At 34.7% G+C, this 13660-nt stretch overlaps 2 protein-coding genes across 2 annotated transcripts; both read right to left on the bottom strand.

The window, feature by feature from the left end:
- Window positions 1-3099: 3099 nt before the first annotated feature.
- On the bottom strand, window positions 3100-6988 carry henmt1 (HEN methyltransferase 1). The gene is made up of 6 exons (XM_051139558.1): window positions 6607-6988; window positions 6387-6502; window positions 6143-6277; window positions 5856-6038; window positions 4097-4265; window positions 3100-3642 (listed from the first exon to the last, which is right to left on the bottom strand). Exons 1-6 carry the CDS (start codon window positions 6688-6690, stop codon window positions 3145-3147), a joined length of 1185 nt encoding a protein of 394 aa, XP_050995515.1. The 5' UTR covers window positions 6691-6988; the 3' UTR covers window positions 3100-3144.
- Window positions 6989-9015: 2027 nt separating this feature from the next.
- Window positions 9016-11799, bottom strand: ppil6 (peptidylprolyl isomerase (cyclophilin)-like 6). Its single transcript, XM_051139562.1, has 8 exons — window positions 11705-11799; window positions 11495-11590; window positions 11225-11413; window positions 11010-11072; window positions 10771-10918; window positions 10615-10674; window positions 9402-9537; window positions 9016-9267 (listed from the first exon to the last, which is right to left on the bottom strand). Exons 1-8 carry the CDS (start codon window positions 11780-11782, stop codon window positions 9156-9158), a joined length of 882 nt encoding a protein of 293 aa, XP_050995519.1. The 5' UTR covers window positions 11783-11799; the 3' UTR covers window positions 9016-9155.
- Window positions 11800-13660: the final 1861 nt, after the last annotated feature.

The raw sequence follows: 13660 nt of genomic DNA, 5'->3' as shown, positions 1-13660 counted from the left end.
CACTTTAGATCAATTTAAAGCATCCTTGCTAAATAAAAGTCATAATTTCTATAATTTATTTTCCAAAAAATAAAGAATAAATAAATAATAATAATAAATGTTTCTTGAACAGCAAATCAGCATATTAGAATGATTTCTGAAGGAACTCTGAAGTAACCCTGAAGACTTGAGTAATGATGCTGAAAATATTACAGCTTTTGCTGTATTTTAGATCAAATAAATGCAGGGTTAGTGAGCAGAAAAGACTTCTTTGAAAAACATTAAAAATTTCGCTGGTAGTGTACATTAGTGCTTCTCTAGTTTTACGTGACCGTATACCCTTATCTTCTCAGAAGCCATTCACTGTTTTATTAATATAAACTCACTTGCCGCTGCGATTAAAGTGTGTGTGAGGATTCGCAGTTGAGCGAGTGTGTACAGTCTGTTTGTAGCACTTGATTATATCATAACTGTCTAAAGTTATAGTGTAGAAATGCATGGGTGTCACACCTACTCAATGTGTCCGAAGCATTTTGTGTAGTCTTTGCTATTTCCATCAGGTTGATCCAGGTCCGTCGAGATCAAAACACTAAAAAAAAAAACACTGACGGAAGTTTGGATTCAACTCGGCCACACGTCTCAGGTTTATTATTTTGTCTTTCGCAATTACTGCACAAATATCAAAGCACCACACTGCGAATGTACAGAGCCCTTAAAGACACATGATGAAATGTCTAAATGATGGGAGATGGGAGGAAAAATTATATATCAATGCTTTTGCGTTCTCACAAATGTTTTTAAAGGGTTAGTTCACCCAAAAATGAAAGTTAGCCCATTATTTATTCACCCTCAAGGCATCCTAGGTGTATATGACTGACTTCCTTTCAGACGAATGCAACTGGAGTTCTATAAAAAATTCTGGCTCCTCCAAGCTTTGTCATGGCAATGGGCGGGTGTTTCTTTTCATCAGTCCAAAACAAGTCCAATAAAGTGCATCCATCCATAATAAAAAGTGCCTCACATGGCTCCAGGGGTGAATAAAGGCCTCCTGTATCGAATTGATGCGTTTTTGTAAGAAAAATATCCATATTTAAAACTTACTAATCACTTTAGCTTGCGCTAACAGTTGTACATGGAAGCTGCTCTACTATTGTGAGCCGCTTCAGGCGATGACGTAGGACGTATGTGTTGCGCATGCGCTGTTCAGAAGTGACGAACGTGGGTGCCTAGAGGAGAGAGCAAAACAAAACAACGGTCACGAAGTACAATTATAAAATGAGGATTTGTGAAGAAAAATGTCAGAGGATTCCGATATAAACCAAGAGGAGACTCGTTTTCCTTTGCTGAAGTAAGGAAATTTTTGCTTCCTTTGCTTCTGTAAACAAACGTTGGTTTTTGCGAGACTCACAGGTGCATGCACCATTTATACATCCTACATCATCCACCCAGAGCGGTGATTTTTACATTTTATATATGGATATTTTTCTTACAAAAACACATCGATTTGCTACAGGAGGCCTTTATTCACCCCTGAGCCATGTGAGGCACTTTTTTATTACGGATGAATGCGCTTTATTGGACTTGTTTTGGACTGATGAAGGAAAACAACGCTTCGAGGAGCCAAAACAATTTGCATTTGATTGAAAGAAGGAAGTCATATACACCTAGGATGCCTTGCGGGTGAGTAAATAATAGGCTAATTTTCATTTTTGGGTGAACTAACCCTTTTAATTGCTCGGAGAAGCTTTGTTCACTTGTAAAACCTTTTCGTTCACCTTAGAAATGTTACACTGACATGAAAATAAATTAAAAGTTTGCAAGTAAATGCAAGCATTTAGCAAGAAAACGCTAAATTTCTTGTGGGAACGTAAACATTTTGTGAGAAATCACAATGTTTCTCAAAGGGAACCTTTGTGAGAAAATGCAAAAATATCGAGATATACATTTTCCTCCAAACACGTATTGTTTTTCATCACTCTGTTCCTTTAAGGCCTCTGTAGCAAATGTTTGCAAATTCCAGTATATTTAGAGAGATTATCTGCAACATTTCAGCTTCATTATTTTTCACCAAACACTCAAAAAGGAGTGAGTTGAACTTGATTTTTAGTTTTTTAATTGATCTACTGCCAAAATGAAAGTCTATTTTTATGTATTTGAGCTTTAGTGATACTGAAATTGTGTCAAGATTCACTTTTTCCCCTCTGTGTTTCTTCCTTAAAGAGATAGTTCACACAAAAACTGAAATTTCTGTCATTACTCACAATCATGTTGTTCCAAACCTGTACGACCTTTGTTCATCTTTGGAACGCAAATTAAAAGAAAGATACCAAGAACATTGAAAAATAGTCCACTGGTTCAACCGTAATTTTACAAAGCTACGAGAATACTTTTGTGTGCAAAACCCCTCGAAAATAACGAGTTTATTCAACAATTCTTCTCTTCTGCGTCACCCTAGCGCCATGCGTCGTGATACTTTCCAAAATGGTGCTAGTGTGACACAGAGGAGAAGAATTGTTGAATAAAGTAATTGTTTTTGGGGTTTTTTGGTACACAAAAAGTATTCCTGTATCTTTGTAAAATTACAGTTCAGCCATTGATATCACATGAACTTTAACAACATCCTTACTACGTTTCTGGGCCTGGACCGTGGTAGGACCCTTGCTGTCTATGCAGGGTCAGAAATCTCTCGGATTTCATCAAAAAAGGTCTTGGGTTTAGAACAACATGAGGGTGAGTAATTAATGACAGAATTTACATTTTTTGGTGAATTATCCCTTTTATAACTCTTACATAACCTGTAAGTAGGTCCTGGTACTTTACATGTTGTAAAAACATGGTGGCTTTATCTCTTCTGTGAAGTTTTTGGTCCTTGTAATTGTACTGTGTCTGATGTTTAAAGGTGACATTGCTTTTTTTGACTGTCTCGCAATGTTGTGTTCTAACTTTGACCAATAGTGGCTTCCACGCCATGTGTTCTGTTATGATGCTGGTAAGGTATGTACCACGCACTGTTAAATAAAACCACATTTCAAAGAAGGTGTCACATATTTGCATTTTTAATGACATGTTGGCCATTTGATATTCCTAAACATACGGTCAAAAACGAACTAACATCTTAAGTGCAGCTTGCTTTCTTTATTCTGTTTACAGAGCTTTCTAGACCCGTTAAACGCTTTCGTAACTCCCAAGGTCCCGATCCCAGTCCTCCTCCATGTTGTTTCCAATACCTGACACCGTTTTCACATTCTCTTCTTCATCTTTTTCTTCCTCCGCCTCCTCCTCCTCATCATAGACAGGCAGGTTTAGCACCGTTCCATCAGCGCTCATCCTCACCCGCGCATCCACCACCAGTTCCTCCCTGAGGCGCTGCAGGCTTCCACACAGAGCTCTCACTCTGGGACTCGACCACACGCGTGCCAAAGGAACGCAAACGGTGCCGCCCTGCTGGTAAACCGGCTGCCAGTAACGTGCATCGACTTCGACCCCATGATGGAATACGTCCATCAATGGAGGAGCATAGAAGTGTGCATTATTGTTGGAGTCCATGTTCATTTTCCTCAGCCATTCCTGTCTCAGGTGTTGTGCTTCATATAGGACCTCATTGACTAAAGTTCTCTGGTAGATGTTGTTGTCAGACAAGCTGGGATAAACCACTTTGTACACCTACAAAATAAACAGCAAAGATTAAGACATGAGTGTAGAAAAAAGTAAAGAAAAAATAAGGAATTAATTACTCAGCCGGATGTCACTCCAAACCCGTAAGACCTTCGTTCATCTTTGGAACACAAATTAAAATATTTTTAATGAAATCCGAGAGCGTTCTGACCCTGCATAGATGTCAACGCAACTACAGTACCATGTTCCCAGGCCCAGAAAGGTAGTAAGGACATCGTTAAATCAGTCCATGTGACATCAGTGGTTCAAACCTTAATTTTATGAAGCGCAAAGAAAACTAAAAATAACTTTATTCAACAATGTCTTCTTTCTTGTTTCATTCTTCGAAGGTCTTACAGGTTTGGAACGCCATGAGGGTGAGTAATTAGTGACAGAATTTTAATTTTTGGGTGAGAGAGACAGGAACTACATGCGCAACATCTTCTAAGAAAAAGTTTCTCACCAGTCTGTACACAGAGGGCTCCAAGAGTTCAGCATTGCTCACGGCCTGATTTATCCTCTGGAACACTGCGATTTGGGTGCAGAATCCCACGTCTCTCCAGTGGCCAACAGCTTCACCAACTCCAGTGAAGTGCACGGAGTAACCATATTCTTGACAGACCCGGTTAGCCCTGTGAGGGCAAGAAGGTCGGAAGATCTTTTAGCCAGAAAACTGTTAATCATTTTTAAAATGGACTCATCTGATCCTAAATCAGCACTAGAAAGTATGGGTGATTTTACAGAATTTTTGTAAACTGCTGTCCGTCAACCAAAAAAAAACAACACATTTAAGAAGCATTTAAGTATTCAAATCTTAGATGTTTACCAAGCTCCTTTTAAAATTTAAAATTTCCTTTTAAAATTTCAGTAAGCTTAATACATCTCAAATCATCATTTATTTGGTACTTTTAATTGGGAGGTGGTTGTCCTGAACCCAAACCACTAAATTTCAACTTATGAAAATACTGAAATCATTTTTTTTTTCCATTGTTGTTGTTTTTTTAAGTATCTTTTAGATTAAAAAAAAAAATTATATATATATATATATATATATATATATATATATATATATATATATATATATATATATAATTTTTATGAAACTTTATGTAAAAACTTTTTCATTTTTCACATCTCTACCAAAATAGTGTATGTTTTAGTCCATTGGCTGAGACTGATTTTTAACTACACCCCTAAATTTGTGATCAGGAAATATTCCTGTGTCTCCCTCTCTCACAGCGTGAACGTCACAACCAAACAGCTTTTTTCCTGCAATTAAGCACACTTTTTTTTGGGAGTTATTCCATAACATTTAGTTTTTATGTATACCACTGTTCTAGAACTGTGCTAGGTAGCCATGTACTAATTAGCACCTTTAAGCTAGGTTCAAAAGCATCTAAAATTGTCAACAGTCACCGAAACAGTCACGACCGATGGCGTTTTGGTAGTGACATCTTTGTTTTTCGGGGTGTCATCACATAAAATGATCACTACCAAAACAGACACAACCCATAAAATTGTCACTGTGATTGTTAGTGACAACAGTCACGATACTTGTTAGTGACAAAAGGGAACACAATCATTTATTTGGGGAAATAAACAACTTTAGTAGAGTCGTGCAAAATTTTTGTATTTTGATAGTTTTAGTATGCAAGTTAAAATGTAACGTGATTGCTACCAAAACAATACTGTCACTACTGAAAATGTGCAGTCACAACTGAATGGGATGTTTTTTTGTTTTTTTTAAATCAATACTGAATTGTCAACAAAGTTGTTATAGTTTTTGGTTCAATGCATTTTCAAACTAATGAATCCTTAACTTTGAAATCAGTATGTTCAACATTTTGCCTTTTACAAAGAAAAATTGGATTTACAACAAATTTCATAAATTACACTAGAAATATTGTAAAAAATGTAATTGTTATTGATTTACCTACGAAAAAATTTAAATAGCAATAAATAAATAAAATGTAGATGCAAGCAAAATCTTAACAGGTCAATAAAACCGTTCTAATTAAATTATTATTATGGTGTTTCAGTAGTGACAAATTTGGGGAGAGGACTAATGTTCCAAAACTATCTGAAAATACAATATGAAAACTAACTGCACCATTGCTAGAAATGTGTACCTTGGATATTATACAATTTGTATTTGGAAAAATACATTTTCGTCCCACATTTCCCACTAATACTAGAATGCCCCATATTGAATATTTGCTTACCAAGTCTGAAACTCTGCTCTGGTCCATTCAAACTTATGGTCGTAGTTTCTAAAGCCTCTCAGGCCCGGCAGCAGCGGGTTGAACTCTGCATTGGGTGTGGTGACGATGACAGCACCTGGTGCCATATACCCGAACACCACCTCTGTAAACCTCTCCACCTCCGCAAGCTCCAGGTGTTCAATTCTTATAGTGGTAAGAGATGTTTACAGTAACAAAGGTCAAATAGAACATATAATTTTACGTATCTTTTAGTTCATTTGGCTGAAAAAACAAAGTGCCACTCTTACAACTCAACACATGTCAGAAGATCAAATCCTCTGGTGCAGGGCTCCCTTTCCGTGACAGAGCCTTGGTACAACTCAATGGTCAAAGGCCCATCACTTGGCTGTAGATAATCACTTACAAGTGGAGCCAACGTATGCCTGGCAAAAACCAAAATCATATGCACAAACAGAAGAATCCTGATTTTGCATATGGACGAAAGTATGTGTAGCATAAACTGTTGGTTTTCAAGTAAGATAGCAAACTTACATTCTCTTCAAGAGGACGACGCTGTTGATATCAACTCCCACTAATAACTGTATACCGTTGCGATGAAACTTCAGCTTTTTTAGCAAGCAACATCCTGCGCATCCGAAATCGATGACCTGTGGAAAAATCACATCCAAATATTGATTAGCAAGCTAGTTCACGCGTAGCTTCAACGGCCATGGCGACTTAACTTTAAAACGCCATTCATACGTTTATTTACCTTTTTAGGTCGGTAGGTTTTCACGTAGTCGATAACAAACTGATATCGCTGCATATAGAGCGGAGGAGAAAACGGTGTGGTCATGGTGAGTGTCTCGGTCAGGTCTGCTCGGCTGTCCGGTCCTCATTAAACACATGCTCGGGGTGAAACCTTCAGCTCAGCTGCGTGAATGCTTGTTTACTCAAAAACACATTAAATCTTTAGTCGTTAAAGACAAGTGTAAAAGGTTACGTTACTGGAACTGGGTGTTCATGTAAAAATATTTTAGTAAAAATTATGCAATAAATCATTAAAACATATTATATAGTTATATTAAGACAGGGATGGTCAACTTCGCTCCTGAAGGCCCAGTTTAGCTCCTAATCAAACTCACCTGTCTAGCTTTCTAGTGATCTGAAAGACTTTTAATTAGCTTTTTCAGCTAGTTTGATCTTGTTTTCTAGTATAAATATTTAAACATTTTTAATCGAGATGCATTTATTGGATTACTTGACAGGTAAAATGACTTAAGATATTATGTCTTGTTTTCTGGGGGAAAAAAATGATCAACATTTTGTTAGTTTTTGCTTAAAACAAGCAAAAATATCTGCCTGTTGGATAAAAAAAAAGTGATCCTGGACCAAGTAGCATGGGTATATTTGTAGCAATAGCCAAAAATACATTGGATGGGTCAAAATTATGAATTTTTCTTTTATGCCAAAAATCTTTAGGATATTAAGTAAAGATTGTGCTCTTTGAAGATATTTTGTAAATTTCCTACCGTAAACATATAAAAGCTTCATTTTTGATCAGTAATATGCATTACTAACAACTTTATTTGGACAACTTTAAAGGTGATTTTCTCAGTATTTAGATTTTTTTTGCAGCCTCAGTTTCCAGGTTTTCAAATAGTTGTATCTTGGCCAAATATTGTCCTATCCTAACAATCTTGTGACAGTGATCCATTCAATTTCCAGTAGATGAAATCATGTTTTGTCTCTTTCGATGAGCTGTTTCACTCAGATATACACTACCAGTCAAAAGTTTTTGAACAGCAAGATTTGTAATGTTTTTTTGTAAAGAAGTCTCTTCTGCTCACCAAGCCTGCATTTGTTTGATCCAAAATACAGCAAAAGCAGTAATATTGTAAAATATTTTTAGTATTTAAAATAACTGCTTTCTATTTGATTACATTTTAAAATGTACAGTAATTTATTTCTGTGATCAAAGCTAAATTTTCAGCATCATTACTCCAGTCTTCAGTGTCGCATGATCCTTCAGAAATCATTCTAATATGCTGAGTTGCTGTTCAAGAAAAAAAAATATTATTGTTATTATCAGTTGTATCTTGGCCAAATATTGTCCTATCCTAACACACCACACATCAATGGAAAGCTTATTTATTCAAAAAAAAAAAAAAAAAAATGTTTCCTTATGATTGGTTTTGTGGTCCAGGGTCACAAATTATCTTAATTCAAAGGCTAATCAAGATTATTTTTCTTGCTCCATTGCTAGATATTTTTGCTTGTTTTAAGCAAAAACTAACAATATTTTGATAATTTTTTTTCAGAAAACAAGACATAATATCTTAAGTTATTTTACTTGGCAAATAAATTAGAATTAAATAATATACAGCCAAAATCAGCCTAAGCTGGTTGGCTGGTTTTAGGTGGTCAGCAGGCTGGTTTCAGAGGGGTTTTAGGTCTTCTTAAACTGGTTAGGCTGTTTTTTTTCAGCAGGGATACTTTAAAACTTACAATAGAAATAAATGGTTTGTATTTCATAAATGCGGCAAACATATTGTGTGGTTTTGGGAACCATTATCTTTATGAAATTGCATTTTCCGATAATCTCATTCTCATTTTGTCAGGGGTGATCCACAGCCCACTTATAAAATAAAATCATTGACATGAATTATTATTGTGAATTTACATAATTTTATTATCATACTTAAACATTAGCTTAAGCTTCCACTAAGAAACATTACAACCCATTACAATACAGAAAAATCAATCGGCCTAAGGAAGTAAGAACCCCGAAATTTTCCCCTCTCTATTTCACACAGAATTGCTTTAATGTTCTCCAAATCCACTCTGGTGAAGCCTACACGTTACTTTTTCATACACTAGAAAACCATTTTGGCTATATAAATAGCTAAACAGCATTTTGGTCTGAAACAAATACCTAAAGACATATAGCATATCCACCAAATCTGACAAGGCAGCATAACAGGTCACCAAAATCCATTTCCCCTCTCCGTTCACACAAAATTGTTTTAATGTTCTCCACATTTACTCTGGTGATGTATAATCTCCTCTGTTTCATACTCTAGAAAGCATTTTGTTTTTTTATAAACAGCTACAGACATACAGCAGGGTCACCAAATCCGCCAAGGCAGCCTAACAGGAAATAAATAGAACTGAAACTGAATATTTGGAAAGATTATAAAAAGAGGTTTTTAATGGATTTATTCACAGAGAAAATCACAAAGCTATTTCTGCATATATTAAAAATGGTTATTAAAAAGCTTGTAATATTGCTTTGTTGATCTATAAGCCGTATGTGATTACTCATGGCTCAAAAACTCCACATGCTGCTATTTTGCAGTCTTGTTTGGGCCTCTCGTTGTAAGTAGGCACGGCCTCTAGTCTCTTCAAAACCTCTGTGCCTTCAACAAGTTGCCTGGAAGAGAGAGAAAAAGCTGTGACATTCAATTTTGTAAGAGTGTTAAATAGCAAAGATCTTAATTACCCATGTACCTTTCAGATAATGTCTGCATTAAGCCAATAATTAAGATAAGCTATTGGAGTCATTACCCAAAAGCCACATATTTGTGGTCCATCCAGGAGGCCGGCTGTAGTGTGATGTAGAACTGAGAACCATTGCTATGAGCACCTTGGTTAGCCATTCCCAGGATGCCACGCTTGTTGTGGGATACGACAAAATTCTCATCTGGAAGAGAGAACCACCTAGTGCTTTTTACGTGTATGAATCAATGTGTCTATCACACATTTTAAAGCCACCATGAAATCAAAATTGACAGTTGTTATTTTTAATGGAACACTGCAATGTTTAATCAATATGCATCAGAATTTTTTTATCCATTTCCTCACTATCTTGTGACAGTGATCCATTCAATTTCCAGTAGACGAAATCAAATTTTTTCTTTTTCGATGAACTGTTTCACTCAGATATACACCACCAGTCAAAAGTTTTTGAACAGCAAGATTTGTAATGTTTGTAATGAAGTCTCTTCTGCTCACCAAGCCTGCATTTGTTTGATCCAAAATACAGCAAAAGCAGTAATATTGTAAAATATTTTTAGTATTTAAAATAACTGCTTTCTATTTGATTACATTTTAAAATGTACAGTAATTTATTCCTGTGATCAAAGCTAAATTTTCAGCATCATTACTCCAGTCTTCAGTGTCGCATGATCCTTCAGAAATCATTCTAATAGGCTGATTTGCTGTTCAAAAAAAAAAATATTGTTATTATCAGTTTTGGGATTTTTTGATAAATAGAAAGATCCAAACATCAGCATTTATCTGAAATAAAAAGCTTTTGTAACATTATACAGTATACCATACAACAGCCTGGAATCAGTATATATTTTCTTTTCTTTTTTGGGGATGTTTTTAGGTTTCATCAAAGAAACCTGAAAAAAATTCTACTCAGCTGTTTTCAATATAATAATATTTAATAATAATAAATGTTTTTGAGCAGCAACTCAGAATGTTACAATGATTTCTAAAGGATCATGTGACTTGAATAATGATGTTAAAAATTCAGTGTTGAAATCACAGAAATAAATTACAATTTAAAATATATTCAAATAGATACAGTTATTTTAAATAGTAAAAATATTTAAAAATTTGTACTGTTTTTGCTGTACTTTGGATCAAACAAATGCAGTCAAAAACTTTTGACTGTTAGTGTACATTACAATAGGGATGAAAAAAAAAAATCTGATGTTAAGAACCAAAGTATGATTGTTATGAACAAATTTATGTGGCACAAACTCTGTACCCTCAAATGTTGGGCCATAGATAGACTCTCCCCCACTGCCTTTCCTTTCAGGTGAAATGTCTGTAATTGAAACCATATAAACAATGAATTATATACAATCACACAGTTGATATTTTGTGTGTGTGTGCGCACGTGTGTATGTATACAGCTCCTTACCTCCACCCTGCAGCCAGCCATTTGGCACAACTCTGTGGAAAATTGAGCCCTTGTAGCTCAACTCAAGGTTACTCTTGGACAAACCTGCCTCTCCAGTGCACAGGGCCTTAAAGTTCTTACACGTCTTCGGACACAAGTCTGAGAACAGCTGACAGGTTACATTTTAAACACTTTGAGAATGGAAAAGGAAGTGGAAACACATTTCCATAATAACTTAAGTAATGGCAGAGTATGTTTACCTCAAACAACAGTCTGCCAAATGCCTGTCCACCACTTTCAATATCCATATAAACAAAAATATGCTGTGGGAAAGAGAACAGATGTTGTACATCTTGTAGGTAGGCCTACTGTGTGAAAGTTTTGATGTAACTTAGCCGCATAAATATTAAGTACGTTGATTAAATCCATGACTTAACATTTATGCCTCGCTTTTTCGTTTGTTGTATTTATTTACCCCAGTGTCCCGCAGGTTGCTGGTGTAATACTCCTCAGCCAGGGCTTTATAAAGCGCCTGTGGTCGACTGAAAGAAAACTTCCACTCTTTCTCTGCCCAGCTGGACAGTTTCCTCTCATCACCGAGCAACTGACCGTTTACGAAGGACATTAAACAGCCGCTGTACTGCCAAACCTCCCCTTTCAGCTCCTTGGGAAGTTAACGCACCTATTAGATTTATTACCAAAACGCAAACTATATTGAAAACAAGCGAGTAAGCAAGTGCCTTACCCTCTTTTTGTTAGATAAAAAGTCATGCCAGTCACATTCCAGCAGCGGGCGAATCGTTGGATTATCAAATGACTCCGGGAATTTATTTTTCAATCCCTGTAAGTGCAGATGTTACAGCTTTTGTGAACAGGTGTGCAGTCAAAATCGGTACTTTTAGCATTAGCCACGTTAAATAGCACATTTTAAGTGGCCAGTCTCTAAAAACTTTACCTCCGCAATGCTTCTGGCTATTTGAAAATTATGTTTGTTTAACAGACCGACGATCTCTAAATGTACAGTGGATGCCATGTTGTGTAAAGTTAAAGCGTCACGTTGTCAGGGTAACCGAGGCAAATGTCGCACAACAATGACGAAACGTTCCGTATATTTTTTCTACGATCTATATATCGTTCTGGGTTGATACAACTAATAAATAATCATCTCTCTTATGGAAGCAATGAAAGAATATTTCCAGAATTAAACGTTAATGGTATTGCAATACATTCTTCCTCTTGTAATAATAAAAATATTAGACAAATTTTGCAATCAAAACATAAAATCTCACCTAGAGGAAAATTCTTTTGGAATGCAAAAATTTCTGATATTAATTGGAAAACGACCTGGTCAAATCCTTATAAATTTTGTATTTTGAATAAAGTTAAAGAGGTGCATTTCAAAATACTACCCATGTAAATTAGCTCTTTCTAAATTCATGGACATTGACAATACTTGTCGTTTCTGTAATGCACATGAGGAAGATTTGTGTCATTTGTTTTATGATTGTAATTTGTCTCTTAGATTTTGGTCTGATGTTAGTGCCTTTCTATTTCTGCGAAGAAGTGTCAACTATATGCTTTCTTTAAAAGATGTGATTTGTACTTATTCACACAAAAGTAAAATGATTATGTTGTTAACTTTTACAAGGTAAATATTATATTCATAAACAGAAATTTGCGAAATGCATACCAAAATGTAATTTATTTTTATCAGAAATGGAGATTTTGAAAAAGTCTCTAATGCAAATTAATAATAAAAAGAATGTCATATTGTTAGATTTCATGGAGAAATTCTCCCCCGCTGCAACTGTTGAATATGTCCTAAGGAAAAAGGAAGAAATTGTTAACTATTGTTTAGTTGTTTCAATGGTTTTTGTTTTATTTTATGTTTATATATATACACTACCGTTCAAAAGTTTGGGGTCAGTACATTTTTATTGTTTCTTTTTTTTTTTTTTAAGAAATTAATACTTCTATTCACCAAGGATGTATTAAGTTAATAATTAAAAGTTTATTAAAAGTTAAAAATAAATAATTTACATTGTTATAAAATATTTATATTTTGAATAAACACTGTACTTTTTAAACTTGTTATTCATGTTATTCAAAATTACAGGTTCCAAAAAATATTTGGCAGCACAACTGTTGATATTATCCAACATTGATCATTCTAATAATAAATCCGCATATTAGAATGATTTCTGAAGGATCATGTGACACTTAAGACTGGAGTAACAGCTGATAAAAATTCAGCTTTTCATCACAGGAATAAATTCTATTTTAAAGTATGTTAAAATAAAAAACATTATTTTATATTGTAAAAACATTTAGCAATATTACTGTTTTTTTTTTTTTTTTTTATATTTTTAATCAAATAAATGCAGCCTTGATGAGCATAAGAGACTACTTTAAAGACTATTACAAGTCTTACTGACCCCAAACTTTTGAAAAGTAGTGTATATATATATTTTTTTATTTGTTTATTTTATCTTTTATTTATTTTTTTTAATCAATTTGTTTCTCTCCCTTTAGAACTCTGTTTTACTGTATAAGATTGCTTTAATGTTTTGTATTTTATATTTCGATTTACTTGTTAATATTTTTGTAATGTTCAATCTTTTTTCTTGAATAAAAAAAAAAAAAAAAAAATATATATATCGTTCTGGGGTGCGTTTCCCAAAACCAACTATGGTCCCAAGTTCCGTCGTTACCAATAGAGTTCAATGGACCTAACCACCATAGTTAGCTAACGAAGCTTTTGGGAAACGCACCCCTGTATGTCGTTCAGTCTATCTATCTAGCTGTCTGTCATTTTTCTATTGTTTTATTTATTCATTATTCATTTCTTATATATAAAACAACAGATCAGTACAAGAACACATCACAAAAAATCAATTTTACTTATTTATTA

The sequence above is a fragment of the Labeo rohita genome, chromosome 20 (genome assembly GCF_022985175.1).
Source record: "Labeo rohita strain BAU-BD-2019 chromosome 20, IGBB_LRoh.1.0, whole genome shotgun sequence".
Lineage (NCBI taxonomy): Eukaryota > Metazoa > Chordata > Actinopteri > Cypriniformes > Cyprinidae > Labeo > Labeo rohita.
The sequence above is the reverse complement of the archived record's forward strand: the minus strand, read 5'-3'. Positions and strand labels throughout refer to the sequence as shown.